The 21299-nt window shown below is 51.7% G+C and overlaps 2 protein-coding genes and 1 long non-coding RNA gene across 4 annotated transcripts; all 3 read left to right on the top strand.

The window, feature by feature from the left end:
- The first annotated feature begins 112 nt into the window (after positions 1–112).
- LOC104914778 (C-C motif chemokine 21) lies at positions 113–2768 on the top strand. Its single transcript, XM_010725225.3, has 4 exons — positions 113–245; positions 901–1021; positions 1106–1259; positions 1457–2768. Exons 1-3 carry the CDS (start codon positions 179–181, stop codon positions 1242–1244), a joined length of 327 nt encoding a protein of 108 aa, XP_010723527.1. The 5' UTR covers positions 113–178; the 3' UTR covers positions 1245–1259; positions 1457–2768.
- A 3335-nt stretch (positions 2769–6103) lies between these two features.
- On the top strand, positions 6104–8774 carry CCL19 (C-C motif chemokine ligand 19). Of its 2 annotated transcripts, XM_019610322.2 has the most exons (5): positions 6104–6433; positions 6924–7047; positions 7343–7439; positions 7657–7731; positions 7820–8774. In XM_019610322.2, the coding sequence occupies exons 1-5, from the start codon at positions 6376–6378 to the stop codon at positions 7838–7840; spliced, it is 375 nt and encodes a 124-aa protein (XP_019465867.1). In that variant the 5' UTR covers positions 6104–6375; the 3' UTR covers positions 7841–8774. The 2 variants fall into 2 exon arrangements, with proteins under 2 accessions (XP_019465867.1, XP_003213424.1); XM_003213376.4 differs by lacking the exon at positions 7657–7731 and having other exon boundaries at positions 6122–6433.
- A 6138-nt stretch (positions 8775–14912) lies between these two features.
- On the top strand, positions 14913–20712 carry LOC109363869. Its single transcript, XR_004162160.1, has 3 exons — positions 14913–16299; positions 16414–16458; positions 19947–20712. It is a non-coding gene; the product is annotated as an uncharacterized LOC109363869 (long non-coding RNA).
- The last annotated feature ends 587 nt before the right edge of the window (positions 20713–21299 follow it).

Genomic DNA, 21299 nt, shown 5'->3' with positions numbered 1-21299 from the left:
GCTCACTGCTTACGGGAAACTTCCACCCTCCATCTCCTCCATCACACAGCCTCTAGTGGGCTGACTGCCAGGGGGACTGAAAACGAAAGCAAAGCGACTGCAGATAAATTGGAGCAGCCGAAGCTCAGGACAGCAGTGTGTGTCCTGCTGCTCAGCATCGCGAGGCTCAGCACCCACCATGGCCCTGCGCATCCTGCTGTCTCTGCTCCTGCTGGCTGCTTCTCTCCTGCTCCACCAGGCTGAAGGTGAGGGCTGTAGGGAATGTGGGGGTTAGGGCTCTGCACAGAGTGCTGTGGCCCTGAGAGCACAGGGTGGTGGTGCAGTGCAGGTGGGGTGTTTGGATGTCAGGGTGGGGTGGCAGCACCCCAAGCTTGGGGGCAAAGCAGGAAAAAGAGGTCTCATTGCAAAGAGCCCATTCCTGCTTCCCCCCCATAACAGCAGTGCAGAGGTGGCACTGTGAGTCAAATATCCCTGCAGTGGGGCACTGGAAGGCAGGGTTCCCATCCTTATTTTGGTGCCCCAACATCATTCCCCTGCATTGCTCAGGGGAAGACGTAGAAGTAGTTGGATGGAAGGAAGGTGTTTTTAGTTTGCATTTAGTTTTCCCAGCTCTAATTTGTTAGGAATAGGTGATGAATTGTATGAATCTCTCTTACGTTGAGATGTTTTGCCCATGACTGGAGGAGGTAAGTGGCCGTTCTCAACTCGTGAGTCTTTTTTCATCCTGTTCTCTCCCCTTGTTCTTTTAAGGAGCAGTCTGTTGGAGCTGACCTGCCTATCAGTGTGAAACAATCACAGCATCACTCCCAGGAGCAATGCCTCACACTGTGCTTCCCTGGGTTGGGAAGGTGCCTTGGCTCAATGGGGACCAAAATCTCACACGTCTCCTCTGTCCCACAGGTGTGGACAATCCGGCCTCAGACTGCTGCCTGAAGACCAGCCAGAAGACCATCCCCATCAAGCTGGTGAAGACCTACAGCATCCAGGGCCCTGAGTCAGGATGTGTGCTGCGTGCTGTTGTGTAAGTACTCCATTGTGGTTTGAGCCCTCCCTCCCTGTGTGCTCCTTCTTATTCCACAGCAAACCCATCTGCCCATACTCCCAGGTTCACCACCAAGAAGAACATGAAAATCTGCTCCTCTCCTACCGACCCCACTGTCCAGAAGCTGATCAAGAGCCTGGACAACAGAAGAAAAAACCCTTCCCAGCGCAAACCCAAGAGGCAGAAGAGGAAGCAGGTCTAAGCCAGGCCTGGAGAAGTAAGTGGGGGGCAAACTGGGAGGGGGGGATCACAGGGTGGAGGAGGGATGGCAGCGGTGCTGCCCCGCATCCCAAATCCACCTCCTCAGCAACCTGGGGATGAAGTTGGTGGCAGAAATGCTTGGGACACTGCCTCACAGCCACAGATTGGGGTGTGCTGAGACACTCACTCTCTCCTTGCCCTCCTCTCCCCTAGGACAAGCACTTTCCCCACTGACCACCGACCAGCAATGGACACCTGCAGCATACTCACCTTCCAGCACTGGGGCAAGAGGGGACTGTGCTCTGCCCCACATCCCCCTCTCCTCTGTTGGCACCCCCTCTCCCCAGCAGGGAGCTGAGCCCTAGCAGTGAGCACCTTCACCATGGTGGGGGGTTCCTGCAAGGCACCTGGTGGGATGGCAGCTTCATTTGGGGATATTATACATTTGTATTTATATTAAAGACTCTGCTTTACACAGTTGCACCTGGAGGGCTCTGCTTGCAGCTTCACAGAGCACCCTGTATGCTGCAGACTGGCTTTTCTGGAAGATGGCTCTTATATTTTTATACCAAATAAATGATAGCTGCAGTTCATTCCCCTCTAGTCCACTTGCTCCTTTCCAGCTTCCAAGCAGCAGTGCCCAGGGCCACTAACACCCATGGTGGCTGAGAGCAGCATGGGGACTGCAGGTTCTGCTGCAGTGCTGGGCTGGGGCGTACCTTTGGCTTTTACAACAAGCTGTTGCAGTATCACAGTAGAAAGATAGTTTTTTTTCCAAATATCCTTTGATTTTTTTCAATCCTTTTTTTTTAGGTATAAAATTGCAATGAAGTCAGAGCAAACTTTTCATTTTAGTGCAATTTTACTGCTTTGTCCTTACTTGTTTTTGCTGTATTCAGAGATTCAGACATTATTAAGCAAAGTGCTTTGCTTTCAGGAACGATGAAAGAAACTCTCTTAGGCTTTCTTCTCCAAAACGAAATGTGTGCATGGTGGAAATAGTGCACGGAAAGCTATGCAGGTGCAGCAATAGAAGAATCTGCAGAATTCATTGCAGATACAACAGTGTGCAGCTCTATCAAACCCCGAGCACACTGAAAGGTGAGGCTGCAAGCAGGTGGGTGGACAGATCTCCTGTTTGCAGTCTCCCGGCTGTGCTGAGGAACAATGGAAAGGCTCTGTAAAAGCCACAGTGCTGTTTGCTTTTGGCCTTCAGATGTGGACTTCAGTCAGTAAGGGTCTATTAAGCTGTATGATTGTAGTAATAGGATTTGTGGGGCTTAACAATTTCAGCATAGGAAGTGTGCTGGCTGGGGAACATTTGTAGCTGAGTGCTTCTATTGAGTGCATTTATATGGCTGATTGCTTTATCTGGTGAACGTTGAGGTGTATTCTTTTAAGACTGTAAAGAAACTGTGAAGAACCCGATACCGACCCTGGGCACTGAGCCGGCCCTGTGCCACAGTGCGGCTGTCCGGGCTCCAGGCAGGATGCAAGACAATAAAACATATCCTTCAAACACAAACACAGTCCTTCCGGCTCTCGTGATGGTCTCTGGGGAGAGTGGGAGAGGTGGGGAAGGCGGGTTAAGGTGAAAGGGCTGTACTGCACATCATCCCCACAGCCGTGACTTCGGCTCAGCAGTGCTCCTGTGCTCTCTGGGATGTTAGAGGAGTTATTAATGGGGCTGTGATCTGCTCTGGACACACGGGAGTGCATGCGCAGGCATCCGGCCGGGGCTGACGTGAGGCTGCAAGCCACCCTCACTGCAAAACACTGTTACAGAGGAAAAAAATGTAGCAGAAACCTCAGATGGGAACTGACAAAAAAACTGCTGTTGTGCATGGCAGGTGCAATAGCACCAGGGAACACTCCAATGATATTCTCTGAGCAACAGGCTGGAGGAACAGCACTGGGCTGGGGGAATTTCCAGGAGCTGGGCCACCCTGGAGCAGACAGGATTAGGTGACAAGCAGAAAGTAGCCAAGCAAGAAAGAAACCACAACATGCAGCCAAAAGAAGGAAAGTCCTGAATGTGAGCCAAATGATCTGTTCAGCAATTACCCGGTACAGATGAGGCTCCTGGCAGCACAGCATGCTGGGCTGGGATGCTGGGCTGAGCTCCAGTGATGCTCACCTGGGGACACATGCACAGGGTTGGTCCTTCCGTGCTGCACCGCTGACAACACAAGGGAGCATGTGCACTGCAGCTCTGCAGATTGGTGCTTACAGGGCTACATGGGTACTAGAAGGGCAGTGATCTCCAAAACTGTGGTGTGTAGACACATGCCCTGCAGGAAGGTGGTTTCCTCTGGACCTTCTTTCCCTCAGTAGTGGAACTAAGGGAGGACTGTGGGTTATTAAGTGAGAGATATGCTGGAGAGCCAGCATTTCCAACCACACCACCCTCCTGGGCTCTGTCTTCCTGCTTCAGCATGGAGATGGAGAAGTGGATGGAGGGCAACGGGGCTCCCAGTCTCCCCAGTGTCAGTCACTTAGGAACTGGCACAGAACTGCCTTCCTGTTAGCCAAGACCTCAAGACCCTCTTTGCTCTTTTCTGGCCAAAGTCAAGTGTTCACTGTTTTTTTCCTTAATTCCATTTTAACCAGATTGACTAAATTCCCTCAGCTGGAGGAGATCCCAAGGAGATCCTGGGCGCCACGCTGCAGTGGGACTGAGATGCTGTAGGAGACATGTGGAAGCCTCCCATGTCGGGAGGCTGTATTAGAGGCATGGAAATCAAAACAGCTGTGATGCAGTCTCATATTTCTCAATGAGGTGAATGCAGCCAGGCCAGATCCTGCCACAGGGGCTGGCTGTGTCTGGAGCTTGCTGGAATTCCCCCTTTGCCCTTTCTAGCTCCTTGGCTTGGAGATGGAGAGCAGAGCACTGCACAACAACCTGGTGAGAGGGGGTCTCAAGGAGGACAGCAGCATGACTGGTGCCTCCTGAACAGAACCCAGGGATGAATGTGATGATGTGTAACAATAGGTTGGATTTCCTATGGGAGTCCCCCTCCTCTCATGCATTGTTCCCACTTTCATTAAGAAATTCTTGCTCAGGAGTGAGTGCAAATCACACCAGAGTGGGGGGGGAAGGGAGGAGATGGTCGCTTGGATGTGCTTTGTGGCTGACCACATTCTTCTTAGAAATCTCGCTGACCCCAACAGAGGGGGAAACCCATCAACCCCTTTTCCTAACGTGGAAAGCCCCTTTCCTCACTCTCTCATGGCCCTCCTGGGGAGCAGAAGTGACTCCAGCAGCCATGCTTTCACCCACTTGGCACTGGGAAAGCTCTCCATGTCACATGCAGGAAAGCAGAGCCTCAGTATCTCTCGGGCTGAGGGCTGCTGGAGGTGTTGCAGGAGTTAATCTCCTCCCCCTCCCCCCCCCCACCCACGGATGCACCCCCCACCACCTTCTGCTCATGGCCTGTCCTTTGCCATGAGGACAGGGCCTGCAGAAGTGCCAGGAGGGGAGATCCCACAGGAAGGGACCTCCAGCACTCCCTGCTGATCCTGCACCATCCTCCTTGCCACAGGATCTCTGCCAGCATCAAGGGAGAATGAGTGGAGATCAGGTCCCAGCCTGCATCCACATGGGACTGATGAATGATGTTAATCCTCTGCTGCCTAAATTCCTCTTCCACCCACCAAGATTTCTTTGCAGTTAATAAGCTTGGAGAGTGCTGAAAGTGGGAGGGTCTGAACTGCAGCTATGCTTGCACATCCTGTTTGCACTGCTCCTTTTGCCTGCCAGCTTCGTCCTGTCCCCTCCGGCAGTACTCACATGCTGGGCACGGGTGCAGCTGGAGGAAGGGCTCTCCTGATGGAAAGCACAGCTCCGTGCACAAGGTGGCACCAGCAGCCACACAGGGATGAGGCACTTTGGCAGGCGGCATGGCTGGAGCTTCCTCTTCTTATCCTGGACTACGGAAGGAACAGCTCACTATCTCCTGCTGCGGGGAGCAGAGGGATCTCCTGTCCCCAAGGAGATCTTTGTCCTTGTCTTGCAATCTCCACCGAGGTGCAAGGAAGGGCTGAAGGTGAAGCAATGGAGAGGGTGCAGGGGTGGAGATTTCAATCCAAGATTTGACTATCCTTGTGGGGAAATATTTTTCCTAATTTTAATGGGCATTTCCCTGAGTGCAGCTGGTGCTTCTCTCCCTATCCCCAGTTTCCAAGAGGATCCTGGCTCAACACCTCTCCAAATGCCCACGGGGTGAGATCCCTTCCACTGTCCCTTCCACAGGCTGCATCCCCCATACCACACACCAGGGCTGGAGCAGGCTGGCTGAGGGGGTGGTGTTGGTGGCACTCTCCTGATGGTGACCTCAAGGAGGGACAGCCTCTGTCTCTTCTCTGCTCTGAAGGTTTGCAGCAGGAGTGTGCTCTTTGCTCCTGGTGATGCCTGCACGAGCAGCGAGAGCTGGCAGCCAAGCCTCCCTAGGGGATTTCTGCCCATGCTGAGAGTATGCATTTGCAGAAAGATATGCAGCTGTCTTTGGCCATGAGCCCATTTGCTCCAGGGACACCTGGAAACTACACTGTCCTTTGGCATGTATGCTCAGCCAAGCTCCATCCACCAGCACTGCACAGATGCTCCAAGCTCAGGCAGTTCTGAATGTGTCTGGTGTGCTGGCAGTGGGGAGGGCATGGAGGTGGAGGGGCAGCCAGGCTCCTGCAAACAGGTTGGAAGCTTTAAAGGGAGCCAAGCAGCTTCAATATACACTCATCTCTGGGTGATGAGCCCCATCCAGTGGGGATGTCCCAGAGAGGTCTTGGAGGAGGGAGTGGGAAATGCACAGGATGAGATCCCATAAGTGTTTTCCCAGAGGCCAGGGGTGAGGATCCTGACCACAGGCCCCATGCCCTGAGAGGACACTTGGCTGTTGGGAGGCTGAGCAGCTGGCTGCAGGGAAAGCTGATGGGATGTTCGGGAACTGCACAAAGATCGAAATGCTGCATTGTGATTTCCCACCCGTCTTCACAAAAGAAAGTGAAACGGGCTGGAACAGATAAATAGGCAGTGGAGAACACAGCAACAGATCGCAGCAAGCTGTGCAGAGCTCACCTCTGCTGCCCGGAGCACCACCGTCTGCAGCCTCTCCTCTGCCTGACTCAGCGACACAATGCAGCAGCTGCACCTTCTTTGCCTTTGTCTCCTGGTGCAGAGATGTATCCTGAATGGTAAGAAGGAAGCTTTACGGGTGCTTTTCTTGCAGAAGGGCTAGGAGCCAGCTTCTTGTTTGCTTTTGCATTTGCAGAAGTAATACAGGGATTCACTGCTGGGGCTTTGCAGCAGCCCTCTTGAATGCTCTGCTGGTAACCCGTCCAAGAGGGACTCTGTACTGCCCGAAGTCCGCAAAGGAACCTACACAGAAAACTGTGCTGGGAACAGGCGGTGGAGCGTTCCTGCCCCCCTGTGCCCTAGCTCAGCCTGCACACTTGATCTGTGTGCTTCCTTTTGCCCCCGTGTTCCTTCTTCCTTTGCCTAAGCAATCCCTAGCACAACGGGGAGCACCCCTGGCACTTGGAGCACTGGTCTGGGGACAGGAGAGGGCTCTAGACATGCAGGATTGCCCCCACCAAGTGGTCGTCTTCCTGCCCCACTCCGCAGCCCCACTGTCCACGGAGCCCAGGAGCGATCTCAGTAACACGTGTGCTGTTCCTCCTCCAGTGTACGCTGGCAACAACGTCCTCGACTGCTGCCTGCGGACCAGCGAGAAGCCCATCCCCCGGCGGATAGTGCAGGACTACCGGATGCAGCTGGTGCAGAATGGCTGCGACATCCCTGCCACCGTGTAAGAACCGTAGTCCCATGATGGGTGAGGGATGGAGCATGCAGGAGGCAGGGAGGGAGGCACAGCAGGGTGAAGGAGGGGTGAGCTGGGTTTGGGGAATACGGAAGGATGCCAAAGAGAAGGGAAGGACATGCAGGACAAACCTGCTGGGAGGTGAAAATCTAGGGAAAATGAGGAGGAAAGTCATCACAAAGTGGACTTGGAGGAGGATGGTGATGGAGGCAGTGGGTGAGAATTCGAGCTATGCAGAAACATCTTCAGAACATCTCTTTCTTTTCCCCTGTGGACCTGGCAGGTTCATCACTACGAGGGGCAAGCGGCTCTGTGCCCCACCCCAAGCTCCATGGGTGCTGCGCCTCCAAGAGAAGCTGGATGCCAGCTCTGCTGGGAAGGTGGGAGCTGGGCCACGCTTCATGCATGCACTGGGGAATGGGAACAGCATGGGGATGGATTGGATCTGCCCCCAGACAGCTTATCCCAGTCCTCGCAGGACTGATGGATACCACAGCAAAAGGCACTGGGAACAAAGCAGAGACCCCTGCTTCTGGGGTCTGGCAATGTGCACCTCCATGGGGAAGGTTTGGGATGAGATTTGTGGGTGCTTTGCAGGCTCTCTTCTTGCCAGAGAGGCGGTGGCTGCCAGTCTCTGGAGACGGTCAAGCTCAGGCTCTGCCCACAGTCCTGGTAACCACTTCGGCTGCAGGGAAGGGGCACTGGGAAGATTCCTGTTTCAGAACCACACTCACCTCAGCTGGGTTTTTCTCTTTCCCAGGTCCCAAATCAAGGCAATTAAGCTATGCAGGAACATGTGCCCAGTCCCAGCACCCAAAGCAGGGCTGACTCCCTGTGAATCTGAAGCTTGTGAAGCCATGAAGCCAACCCTGCTTCTATGCCATGCTGTGGCGCATGGGACCAACCCTCCTTGGGACTGGTGTCAGTGCGCAGTGCTGGGCACAGCTCTTCTGTTCTATCTTCTCCCTTCTGCCACTGTTGTGACCGAGAAACCTGCATCTGGCCAAGCCAGGGGCTGCTTGACAGGAGTCTTGGCCTCAAGGGTTCTCAGCATCACCCGTGCCACTATCGAGGCTGAGGAGTTGATTTGATGAACTGATCTGCAGATGAGTTTGTTGGGATCTCAGCCTTTCTGTGGTCTCATTTCCATCACTGGTCTGTTCCCTTGGGTTTCCAACATCAGCCTCGAGCCTGAGCCCTTCTATATCCCTGGGAACGGCTGCTCAGTAAAAACTGCACAGGGATGAATAGGAGAGATGGGGATGTCCATTTGCCACCATGCTGATTCCATGTTGTTCTCAGGGAACAGGTGGCACAGTTTTCTCTCTTGAGCCTGACTCCCTTGCAGCTTTCTCCCAGTGCACTTTCCTGACAGGTGGAATGGAGCCAGGGCTGGCATCTGGGACAGCCAGGCAAAGGTGCACTGGGGGAGATGTCCCATCCTGGCACTGCTGGGTGCTGTGGCACAACTGGTGTCCACTTGGCCATGGCCTGGCCTGCAGGATGCGAGTGGGTGATGGGTATCACTCAGGGATGTTGCCATCCTTCTCGGTCCCTGAGCCTGCCACCATCATCAAAGATTGCTCTTGGCAATGATGCAGGAGCAGTATTCACAACGTGCTCAGGTATTTGCTGCTAGGTCTATTCAGTGCAATAATTACAGGCATTAGCTGCTTCCTTCTTTCCTTTCTTCTTTTTTAAAAGAAAAAAAAAAAGCTGTGATTTTGTTAAATAAAAAGAAAAGCCTATGGGTTGTTGGCTTGCCTTGTGTTTGAGCGCAAAGAACAGTGCAGAGTATGGGAGTGTGTGGAACGTAGGGTGATAAAAAGGGCTTTCAGGGATGAGGGATGATTTCAGAGGGTGAAGGGTGGGAGGGAGCACGGAAGGGGAGATTTAGGCTGGACGTTAGGAAATACTACTTTTCTGAAAGAGTGGTCAAGCACTGCAATGGGCTTCCGAGGCAACTGGTGGAGTCACTGACTGTGGAGGTGTTCAAGGAACATTTGGATTTGGTATTGAGGGACATGGTCTTGTGAGTACTATTGGTGATGGTGGATGGTTGGACTGGTTGATCTTGAAGGTCTTTTCCAACCTTGGTAATTCTGTGATTCTGTGAAGTGTTGCACCTCCCAGCTGCTGGGAATGGGAGCTTTGCCCTTGTGGTAGAGGGAAACTGAGGCACAGCATGCTCAGACTGGCCTGCACCTCCGTACCAGTGAGCAGCTAGACTGCACAAGAGGAAGAGCTTTTGGGGAAATGCAGCCTGGTGAAAATCCCAGCGTTCTGCTCCTAGGCATCCATGGGTACGACACAGCTTCTGCCCCTCATCACCAATGAGCTAGGAGTCCTGGGTTGCTTTGCTCTCAGGTCTGTGCACCACAGCTATGTACAATCAAGTGTCTAAAACTAAGCCAGTCTGCCATAAGGTTTGCTGCCCTAAAATGGTCTCAGGTCCCCTTGGGAGTTGCCCTTTCACCCAGTACGTTCCATACGTTGGAACAAAACTGCTCCTTTCTGCTAAAGCTTGGGACATACATGCAGGTGCTATCTGTGGCAAGCGCTATGCTCTTGCTCATGACTGTTATTTGAACACAGGTTAGGAGCACCTGGGAGACTTTTTGAGGGCAGGAAGGATGTGGCCACCATCTTGTCCCAGGATGGCATCCATGGGGAGCAGCACGGGGATGCCTAGGCAGCTGGTGGCTGTTGCCACCAAGCCCTTTTACCCTCCTGTTCAGCTTCTCCCTTTGCTGGTGGCTAGGGTTTCTTTCTCAAGTGTTCTCCCCCCACCACGGTCCTTCTGCTCCATGTGCACTTGCAGTGCCCCAGGCTTGGCTGTCTCTCACCGTAACTTTCCCAGAGCCCTTTCCCCTGCTCTGTCCCAGCTCATTAAGCACAGTGACAGCTCTAGCAATATAATCCTGAGGAGCAGGAGGAGGAAGGCTGGTATGGGAAGAAAAGCCAAGACAAACGATATGAGTGGGAAGGGAGTGTAATTGGTGCTTGCTTTGGCAGAGTCACACTGCTGCTCACTCCATGACCTGCGAGGGGCCACAGCAGGGAGGAGGAGGATGCTCAGCATGGATCCATGCCCAGGCTGAACTGCTGCAGCTGGTGGGCTCAGCTTGAGATAGACCAAATCTATGCTTGGCTGGAGGCAAGGAGTCAAGGGCACTATGCCTTGGTTCCCAACTTTTGCAGACCTTGAGGGAAGGACAGGAGATGCTTCCCTGGACAGCATGCATAGTCCTGACGGGAGAACCTTGGAGCTCTCCATGCTCCTCAGTCTATCTCTTGGGAATCTTTCCAAGCCAGCAGGACTCCACACTTGAAAAAACAAGACAACAAGCAGCACAGAGAGTTTTTCTGATATACGTTAAAAAAAAGTCAATGACATTTCAGAGGTCATAGTCCTTGGAGAAAGCAGCAAAATGCTGGGTCGCGGCCAAGAAACAATTTCAGTAAAAGTGCTCCAAGTCCTCTTGTTTATCTCTTTCTCTCCGGTTGTGTTTTCCTGCTCTTTGCCTAGCCTCTCTGCATCCACAGAGTGGAAGACTGGGACCTGTCACTCTGGGATGCAGACATGCCCTCAGTAGGTCCAGGGTTTTGTTGTACAGACCACTTTGATATGAAGTATTCTGGAGTGTCAACTGAATCACTCAGGGAGCTTTATCAATTCCTGACAAAAATATTTCTCATGTAATGGACTCACAAGTCATTATAAATAGAAAGCTTTCTAAGGGAGCTGACAAAACAACCCTTCTTCTGGTTACTGTTCTCAAGGCCAGGAAAGAAAAGCAAGGCTATACCTATGCAAGCAAACCAGACATGCTCTGTGTTGTTCTCTGGCCCCAGGTTTAAATGCTGGGATCGTGAGAGCTCTTCTCTTTCACAGAATCATAGAATCATAGAATGGCCCGGGTTCAAAAAGATGATCACCTAGTTTCAACTCCCATGCTATGTGCAGGGTCACCAGCCACCGGACCAGGCTGCCCAGAGCCACATCCAGTCTGGCCTTGAATGCCTCCAGGGATGGGGCATCCATCTTCCAGGCTTGGTGGAAGCTGCCTCAGATGCCTCCCAGGCAGACACAAGACAGGGCAGAAGTGATCTGCTGTGACCTTAGTGTCCAAGTGCAAGGACCAGCTATCCACCATGGTGGTTATATTCTCCACTTGGTGGCATAGAAGAGGCTGCACTCCATGGGCATAACTCCATTGGCACCAGCATTGGACCCAGTTGACAGGTGTTCAGAGACTTGTCTGGGTTGTTTTGGGAGATGAGACTTGTGGACAGATGGGCTGAGTGGGAACCCAGGAGGAGAAAAGCCCTGCTGGTTCCTTCTCATTGTGCTGCTAGCTCTCTTGCCTAATCAGCAACTCGTGTGGGTGATGGAGAGGATCCGGATTTGGCATCTCTCCGACGCAGGCTCCTTCTGGCTCTTCATTCAGTCCCAGAGCATCATCTCCGGTGCTGCTTATCTGGACAGTTTCCGCTAGGTTTCCGCTAGGCTTTGTCTTGTGGGAAGATGATAGCAACTTTGGACAAGCTGTGGTGCTCTGAGCAGAACTGCATCTCCCATGGGTTCTATATCTGAAACGTTATCCTGCAGCTGGGCTGTTCTAGTGGCATGATCCAGCCTACACCATCAGCAAACACTAAAATTTGTATCTGTGAGCAGATCCAGCTCTCCTTGCCCACGATAGGGGCTGGCTGGATGAATCCCACTCACCTTCACCAAAATGCTGGGCCTGGGCTTCCCACTGCCTTCTTAGCCCCGCAGAGAACCAACCTCCAGCCCAGAGCTTTTAGTTTTGTTTCTCCATCTGCTTGTGAGTTTTGTTCTGACTTTTGGTACCTGAATGTACAGACAGATCCTTCTGAACAATAACAACAAAAATCCCAGCCCAACCAAAGGAGAGAGATGGGTTTCCAACAATGCTTGGCAAACCCATTCTGAGCAAAGATCCAAGTTTTGCTGGCAGGATTTGGGGTTCTCACCCCAATGTGCCTCACAGGCACTTCCTGAGGCTAGAAAGGTATTGGGTAGATCTTGATGATAGAAGAAGGGATGTTTTTGGGTGCCCGAATACTGATTCCCCAAAGCTTGACCTTCATAGCTAGTCATACTTGTGGAGTGCAGGGTAAACCAGAGGGAAAACATCTACCGGAGGACAGGAACAGCAGCAAAACCCTGTCAGCCCCCAGAAGGGGTGAGGCTGGGATTTGCCCTCTTCTCCTGTGCATCTGATGACTTTGCTCCTTGCCTAGTGCCCTGGAGAAATCATGGTCTGATTTCTTGGTTCTGAGCAAGGCTGGAGCAGGGGACTAACCAGGCTGCTCTTCCTGGTCCAGATTCCTGCAGTCAAAGGAAGCCCAGTAGCTGCCTGACATGCAGACCTTTGTCCCCATGGTTTTACGTGCAGAATAGGCTCAGCCATCAGCCAGGTGCACCCTTACCCACTCCCACAGTACTCTTTGGAAAGGGAGGGGAGGCCATCCTCTCTGCCACAGATGCACCCATCTTCTCTTTATGGATGGTAGCAGTAAAACTTGGAGATGAAAGAGAAAGCTCAGGAGGACAAGCAAATAGTAGATCTGTCCTGCTGCCAGAAGCCTCTGGAAAGTACCTTCCACAGGAGCCATTTCTCCCAGCAATGTGGTAGACATCAATGAGGAGCTTAGTTCCATTTTCTGCGTCACTCCCCACCTCTTCTTCATGTTTTCCTTGTAGGAAAGGCTGTGACTGGTGTGCCTCCTGTGCCTCCTTGGCCAGGGGACTGGGGAAAACTTCCTTCTCTTTCTCTCAAGTGCTCTGCAACATAAAGGCATATCTGTATGGCATAATGGCTCTGAGGCTGTAGGAGATACAGAGCAGGTGGGCGCCTCTGGCTTGGATGGGGCTGGAAGGGGATCGAGGAACAGCCAGCTGCTCCCTGAGATCCACTTGTGAGCAGATAGGAAGAAGAACCATGGGATTAGGGATGGGTAGTTGGGAAGAAGAAGAGATTTTGGAGCTGTTGTCCCAGTTCCTCCATCCCTTCTTCCCTAGCTCTGCCAATCTGCTGACCATCGTATGCTCATCTGGAGGGATGTGGCAGCTGTGCTGTGCCACTGGAGGGTCACCATCTGTAGCCCCATCTGCTGCCTCTTCCAGCACATCTCACTTTTCTCTGCTTTCCCACAGAAAGAAAGGTTTCCTTCTTGCAGATGTGTTATCTGGGAAAACTTTCCTCTGCTGGACTGTGCACAATCCCCACAATGAAAGCACACAACTGTGTTTATACATGTTCCTTAATCTTGTTTAAACTATCAAGCCATGACTTTGCACTGTCTCTAGGAAGATGCTGCTCCAAATAAGCAACACTATCAAGTGTCTTCTGAGCCTCTGAGGTGATCTTTGGTGAAAAACTCGAAGAGTTTTCGTTGCAGTGCTCTGCAAACTGTAGTTTCCCACCTTGTATTTAGATGCTGTGGTTTTTGGAAAGGCACTGACCTAGCAGCCACTGTCTTACAAAGAATAAAAGCAGAAGTGTCTCAGATACACTGCAATTATAGATTCATTCAGTACTCATAGTGCTTGGTTTCATTTCTCAGCTGATGCACAGTGCTTCAGAATTTGGTGCCAGCTGCCTGCAGGGAATTCCCAGTGCTGATGCCCATGGGGTTTCACTGCCTGTCCTGGGGGAGAGGCAGGGCTGAAGTCCACTGGGCTGAGCCCATGCTGTGCCACTGCTGTTTGCAGGGTTTGGTTGGCATGGGCAGGGCTGGCCCTGGAGACATGCAGTTCACACCTTGGATAGAGAACTATGCCTTCTTTTCATTGAAAAAGGGCCAGGAGCAGAAGGTATTTGCAGCATGATGGAGGATTGCAGGAGGGAAGCTCTCTCCACCTTGGCCTGGTTTCAAGCTAAACTGCTATCCAGTCCTGCTGACAGCAAATCAAATGCAGGTGGCTTGCTGCAAAAATTCACATCTCATGGCACGCTTGTGTGCTGGAGGACCAGCGTTTAAAACAGTGTTTGTGCAGACTAAAGCAAAAAATCCCTACAAAGAGCCATTTATTATTCAGTGTCATACCATGAAGTGCTCAGACCAGCAGCTCAGCTTGGCAGCAGGTGCAGTGGTAGTGAAAAAATGGGAACTGTGCTGTGGCTGCTGGATGAGGCCAGTCTGTGGGTGCTGAAAGGTGCAGGCAGCATGATGGAGGGACAGAACTGCCATCCAGAGGGACCCAGACAGGTTGAGAGGTGGGCACATGTGAACCTCATAAAAGCCAAGTGCAAGGTACTGCACCTGGGCAAGAGCAAAGCCAAAGATCAGAACAGATTGAGTGATGGATGGATGGAGTGCAGCACTGAGGAGAAGGACTTGGGTTTGTTGGTTGAAGAGAAACACATCATAAGCTGACAATGAGTGCTTGCAGCCCAGAAGGTCAATCATGTCCTGCGTTGCATCAAAATGAGCACGGACAGCAAGGTGATGAAGGTGCTTTCCAGTGCAGGCACCTACAGGACAGTTGGGAAGGGGCTCTTTACCCGGGAGTGCAGTGATAGGGCAAGGGGTCGTGGCTTTAAACTAAGAGAAAGTAGAGTTAGATTAGATATTAGGAATAAATGATGAGGTGCTGGAGAAGGTTGCTTAGAAGATTTGTGAATGCTCTGGAGGTGTTCCATGCCAGCTTGAATGGGGCTTTGGGCAACCTGATCTGTTGGGAAACATCCCTGCCCATAGTAGAGGGCCTGGAACTGTATGATTTTGAAGGTCCCTTTCAACTCAAATCATTCTGTGGTTCTGTGATGAGGGGGTACAGGTCTTCTGGACTGCAAGGAATGCAGCCAAGCTCTGTTCCCTTCTCTCCTATAAAGATGACTATTTTCATTTCAATCTGTGCTATGTTCAGCAAAAATATTGGACATAATTTTGTTGGAGAGGTGGTTCTGGAGGAGAGTGAGAGATGGGTCCAGGAAGGTGGGCACCCACTAGAGAGGGCTGTGGAGTTGGGCTGTGAGTTTGATGGGAGTCTGAATGCTCTGACCTCCAAGCACTGTCTGAAGGAACTTGGGTATACCCTGCTTCCAGGAATGGATGAGATGGTGTCCAAATGCCCAAACGGTGCTACAAAAAGAAAGTGAAGAAACTGTTTTCTGAATTCACTTCTGGTAGAACAAGAAGACACAGGAAACCTTGGGGTCAGATCCTGGGGGGAAATTCCACTTATCTAGAAGGGTCAGCTAAGGAAATGCCGTGGATTTTACAGTCAAAACTTTCTGAGTTGTGCTGGCCCTGGCTTTGCACAGGGTGGACTGGATAGCTTGGGACAACGTTTCAAAATCCTTTCTTTTCTGTATTTTTCTGGTCTATCAGTATCCCAGCAGGCGAAGTGGGCTTTCTCTGCCTTTTTGCTGTATATCTGAGGGCTGCGTGCAGTCATAGAGATTCTTGACTCAGAGGGCAGTGAGGCGCTGGCAGTGCTGCCCAAGGGCTGTGGTGCCCCATCCCTGGAGGTGCTCAAGCCTGGGTTGGATGGGGCCCTGGGCAGCCTGAGCTGGTGGGAGCAACCAGCCCATGGCAGGGGTTAGGACTGGGTGGGATTTGAGCTCTCCTCCAAGCTAAGCCAGTCTGTGATTCTATGATTCTAAAGAGTATGAAGCATGGGAATTTTAAACAAAATTGGCCCCGAAGTTTCCATGCTCAGTGCTGTAAGAGAATGAGGAAAAGCTTTAGCAGAAAATATCTGGAATTGGATCAAGAGGCACACATACTCCTAAACAAAGGACTTACATGTCCTTGTAAGAAAAAGCAGATGTAAACAGAGATGAAAGAGGCAGACAGCAGGTTGGGTTTCTCTGGATCTCATTTGTCTTCCTTGTGCTGCAGCTGTCTCAATTGAGTGCTGTGGGGCCACAGTGTGCCAGGACATGCCGGGCCATCCATCATGGCTTTGCTGGCTGCCAGGGCAAGTCCATGCCGAGCAGAAGCTCCCAGCTGTGCTGAGGGACTCTGCCTCGTTTGATTCATCAGTGTGAAGGCTGCAGCCTTTCCTATACATTATGCAGGCAAATGCAAGCACAGAACAACTTCTTCCAGCAGGGCCTTGACCCCTGCAAATATGACCTCACAAAGCTTTTCTACAAGAGCTCTGGCTGGGCTTCAGGGGGGTCATTGCTCTCCTACTCCCAGAACCTCTTCATCTTCTGGGAAGGGATTTCTCCTGCTCTGGATCTTGCTCCTTTTAAGGTATGGCTGGTTGCAGTAATAAAAGGTTTCTAGGCCCATCAGTTAAGTTATTCCCCTTTCTGGGCCAATACTTGAACAACTCCAGTCTGCTCAGTATCGCTGCTTTTCTTCCAGCAAAGCTGCTCTCAGTGCCAGACAGAGCATGAAGAGGAAGGACAGGTAATTCTGCAGTGCTTTGGTTTGAAACTGCTACAAAGGGCTTCCTCTGAAAGCCAGAAGCATGAGAGCAGGTACTAGCTGTCTGAAGAGCCAGCAGCTCTGTGCCATCCTTACATTGACAGGAGCAGGGACAGAATGGGCAGAGTCCAGTTCAGAAATTCCCAAGTGAGTTTTTTCTCTGCTGCCTGCAAAGGAAGTGGCCATGGTGGCTGGGTCTGTGGGGGCTTCCCACAGGTCAGAGGGGTCTGCACCTTCCTTCCCAGCATTCCTATGGGAAATCCTTGATACTGAGGATTTCCAGACAGAGTATGACCAAGGCCAGCAAAAAGTCAGCAGGGGGAATGAAGCTGGAAGGCAGAACTGCCAAGAGGGCAAAGGCTGCAGAGGACATGGGAGCTGGGGAAATCTCCAAAGACAATACAGTGTACCAGGCTGGTATTCCTACCAGGGCACAGTAGCTAAGAGTGGAAAGTCCCTGGCTGGCTTTTCAGCATTTGATAAGCCAGGCTGGCCCCATGCCCTGCTGAGGTGGGATGTGCTTGTGGATCTGGATCCTTTGTTACAGGAGACAGCGGGGAGAGGACTCTGGGCATCGGTCAGCATGATAGGACAGCAAAAGGCAGCCAGGTCCTTCCTTCTGGCAGCTCCAAGCCCAGCTGATGAGAAAGGGGTCCCCGAAATCACACAGGGACTGCTGGGAGGTGTGGGCAGCAAGTCTGTCCACCTGTGGGCTGACTGTGTGATGTTGCAGCTTGCTGGAAGCCTGATCTCTCTCCCTATTCCTAACAGTGCCGCTGTCCCCTCAGAATTGCACTCTGGAGGCCTTTTCAAGTCTGTTAGAAACCTCCTCGTAGTGTTTCACTGCAGTGTTCCCAGGGTCAACCCAGCTGTTCTAGTGCTGCAATTGTCCCCAGGCCTAACAGAAGTTACGTCCCTCCCTGCAGTGATGAGTGGGAAATTTAAAGGAAATGGAAGCGCCTTGTCTGGGCAGCAGAACATTCTGGGAACTCCCAGTCTCAGGGCTGCAGCCACACTGCCCAGTGTCATTCCCTGAGTTTGTCCCTGCTGACAGACTGAAAACACACATGTCGATTCTGCCATGCCTCTGTGAGGTCAGAAAACCCATCAGGTTTGCAGCTGCGTGGGACAAGGCTGGCCTACAGCATGTGCAAGCACTAAGAACTGCCCAGCTAACGGAGGTGGTTTTTCAGGAGCTCCGAGCCACACACAGCAAATGTGCTGCACTGACACTGTTTACCTTCACAGCAAAATAAGCTGCTGATTATGCAGCAATAGATTAAAGGGCTCTTAATATCTTTATGGGGTACAAGATACACAAACTCAGCCTGGAAACTGTCCTGAAGGGGGAAGGAAAAGGTGAAGGCAAATCTAAATAATCAAGGTAGTACTTTATCATCCTTTTTACAATCTGCTCAGACTTGCAGATTGCACAGCCCTGCATGCATCTGTGTTATTATTCATAGCAGTATAATATCCTTAAAGGGACACTTGCGGCTCTCGCTCCCTCATCTTGATCCCTCTCCTCTTGCACTGCACCAGCCGTGTAATTCAGTGCCTGCATTTTGCAAGAATATTCCTCCTTTATTCCAGATAACACTGAATTGCCACCGCAGCTGCAGTGATTTTATTGAGAACTTCATGCAAGCCGGCAGCGTGAAGGTCAGGGCGAGGCAAGCCTCACCTCTTTGGGGACTGATGGTAGTTCATCCTCTGCTGCTGATGGATTAGAGGCACTTTATCGCTGCGTCCTGCCTCCAGCATCAGTGGCAGCAAATGTCGCCTTGCAGCTCCTTGTTATTCCTGGGACAGTCAAGGAGCACAGGGCCAGGGTGGGAGGGGAGAAGTTGGAATTAAGCAGCAAATGCAAACTGGGCAGCACCCCCATCTCCCACCACCATGGTGCTCAGCCTCCTTATGTGTCATTGTCCTTTTGGCTTTTTCCATACTTGCTGGCTCCCAGCTGGGCTTTGGGGAAGGGTACAGGGCTTATTGCTCCGGGGAACCACAGCTGTGGTCATGGTGGGCTGTGCTGGAGCCTGAGCTGGGAACTTTCACTTCCTGTCACAGGCAGTACCCCGGCAAAGGCAGCAGATCCATTCAGGGTCTTTTTTTCAAATTGTCTGCCTGCAGGAGGAAATGAAAGCACAGCCCTTCTGGCACTGGTACCTTTCTGTTCGTCTCCAGACCCTGGTAAGCTTTCATGTCTCTTTTGGGCTTCCAGGCAGCTGGGTGGAGCAGGAAGCAGTATGGGAGAAGTCAGGTCTGGGGTTCACCCACTACAGCGTAGCGAACTTCTGCATTAGCAGGAATGCACTGAAAGGAACAAAATGTTATCTACTGCAGAACTTCATCCTGGAGCAGAGCCAAAGTGCTTATGAAGAGGAACAAGCAAACCATTGAAATCCCACAGCTCCTTAGCTGGAGTAGTGTGGTGCAGCTCCTCTGGTGTTTCTGTTTTGTGCCGGAGGATGTTGGGCCAAAAGATCTGCAGAGGTCCCTTCCAACTTCAACCATTCTCTAATTCTATGCTCTCCGAGGTCAGCTAGCAGCAGAAGAATCAGAAGGGTCTTGTAGCTTCAGGAGAGCCCCTGTCCTGCTGGTTGTCCTGGGACCACTTGAGACCACGGCCTGAACAGGTTCCAGCCTCCATCACCCCAAGACGAGTGAAAAAGCAAGGCTGGTGTATGCTGTCCACTGCAGCCAGTCACCCATCAGGTGCCACACAGAGGCAGGAAGCATTTGTTTGGTGAAAACCATCCAGGATGAAAAATCATAGAACCGCAGAAAAGGGCCAGAACCACTCCTAGGACCTGAGCTGGAAAGCTGAGGCCAGACACACATCATGACAAGACCATGACATCTGGCAGGCAAGGGGAACTGCCCATCCCTTGGTGTGCTTGGGTCACAGGTGGAGCCAATAACCAGGGGCAATGGGGTATCAGTTAGACTGGGGGCACTGGAGGTTCTCTGATGCAGGCACCCACGTTGGGCAACCAACTATTTTTCCCTGTGTCAAATCCTCCTGGATCTGTGCAGTGTGACACAGCCACATCCATGCTAAACTGCTGCTCTGCTGATTCTGGGGACAGAAGACTGGGAAGAATTTGGCCACTGGGACACACCAGAGCCCAGCACCATCCCTTTGTCACAGGCACTGTCTGGGAGCCCAGCTGTGGAGTAAGCCAGCAGGGCTTCTGCTTGCACTGCTCATGGTCTGGTGGTGGCTGTGGTGGGGCAGTGGGTTTGGCCAGGCTGCCCTCAGCCACACGTCGCTCACCAGCTCCCTTGGTTTCTATTCCCCAGTCACTCTCATCCTTTCATTTTCTACATTTTCCCAAGAGGGACTTCCCATCCTCAAGGAAGAAAAGGCATTAACCTTTCCCAAAGAAAGTGTCCAGGAATCCCAGAGGGCCCTCCTCTCCTGCTTATCCTGGGAATAAGTAATATCAACTGACATCCCTGTGCAGGAAACACTGGAAGCAACAAATGAAGCTGGCGCTGCCAGGAGCAGGGCTTTGAGCACTTCGTGGAGGAAATACAGCAGCTGCTGCTAGTTCATTAACATCCTTCCCCAGACCCTGTCCTCTGCATGGAGCTGACATGACACATTCCTCTCCTAGTGTTGTCTCACTGGCATGATTTGTCTGCATTAAATGTTTGCTGTCTACAGTTAGCTCCTTATTTAGCTATGACATGTCATGTTTAACTGCACAGAAATACTGCAGCAGTGCCAGGGCCAGCAGAAAAACTCACAGAAGAGATCTTCTGCATGAGGTTATTGTTGTGACCATAGGATGCTCCAGGGCTGAATTCAAGCAAACATACACAAGCCTGGAAACACATCTGAGCTGGCAGATGATCTTACTTGAGCCCACACATCCACCTGCACAGCCTTCATCCCTTCCTTCTTTATTTGTGCCTAGCATAATGGCTTGCACCTGGAGCTGGGAGCTTGCCCCCCCCTGCAAGCAATTGTGAGCACACCTTAGGTTTGCAAACCACAACATGATTAATTCCCAGCAAAGCTTCTAGGTTTAGCTCTGTGGCTGCCCATGGTTCAGGGTATTCCACAGGATTGATCAGATGCCTCCCATGCATGTCTGGGGCATTGAGCCAGAGATTGGTCTCTTAAGACTGGGACAAAACCATGAGAGCGGGAATGAAGAATAATCCAAGGAATGGAAGAAAAGCAGAATGTCTCTGGCATGCCTGTGCCGGGGTCCTACCACCCCAGACACGCAGCAGGCAGTCCCAGACCCAACTTCAAGCTTTTGCCCTGAGGATTGATTTTCTCAGCCTCCCCTGCCGGAGGAACTCATGTTCACTTATTGAATGCTGTTTTAAAGGCAGTGTTTGCCATCTAGTGGGAAAGTAAGGTCTGGTCATCCTTCTGTGCTTTGAGACTGGGAGAGGATGGGCTCCTGGCTGTGCTGGTGCCCAGAATACATGGGGACCTGAAGAAAATGCTTTGGCATAGGGAAGAATGCACCATATCCTAGACAAATGGTGCCTTCCAGCCTGACATCCTCCCAAAGACTGATACCTTCCTGGTCAGCATCTTCCTTGGGGAGCAGGATGCAGCTGATGGGAGGTGAGGAGGTCAGAACACTCCCTATCACTTCATGAAGGAAGCCCCAGAAATGTTTCCCTCTCTGCTGTGGACCACACAGCTCGGGAGGCAGATGGATGAGAGACATGAACTCTTGCTTAGACACCAGTCCTGTTGTCTGTGCAAAACTAAAGCAGACAGAGAGCTCAGTGCTTGGTGAAGTTATCCCAACTGCTGCTTCTGGTTTGAGTTGGGAACAGTTAATTCCTGC

Source organism: Meleagris gallopavo, chromosome Z (assembly GCF_000146605.3).
Source record: "Meleagris gallopavo isolate NT-WF06-2002-E0010 breed Aviagen turkey brand Nicholas breeding stock chromosome Z, Turkey_5.1, whole genome shotgun sequence".
In the NCBI taxonomy this organism is placed as follows: Eukaryota; Metazoa; Chordata; class Aves; order Galliformes; family Phasianidae; genus Meleagris; species Meleagris gallopavo.
This window is presented reverse-complemented; position numbering and strand designations above follow the sequence as displayed.

Bases quoted from the DNA above. Each gene is read 5' to 3' on its own strand.
- LOC104914778 (XM_010725225.3), top strand. From the start codon at position 179: ATGGCCCTGCGCATCCTGCTGTCTCTGCTCCTGCTGGCTGCTTCTCTC. The intron at 246-900 runs GTGAGGGCTGTA...TCTGTCCCACAG, and splicing joins CCTGCTCCACCAGGCTGAAG to GTGTGGACAATCCGGCCTCA. The intron at 1,022-1,105 runs GTAAGTACTCCA...CCATACTCCCAG, and splicing joins TGTGTGCTGCGTGCTGTTGT to GTTCACCACCAAGAAGAACA.
- CCL19 (XM_019610322.2), top strand. From the start codon at position 6,376: ATGCAGCAGCTGCACCTTCTTTGCCTTTGTCTCCTGGTGCAGAGATGT. The intron at 6,434-6,923 runs GTAAGAAGGAAG...TTCCTCCTCCAG, and splicing joins GCAGAGATGTATCCTGAATG to TGTACGCTGGCAACAACGTC. The intron at 7,048-7,342 runs GTAAGAACCGTA...TGGACCTGGCAG, and splicing joins TGCGACATCCCTGCCACCGT to GTTCATCACTACGAGGGGCA.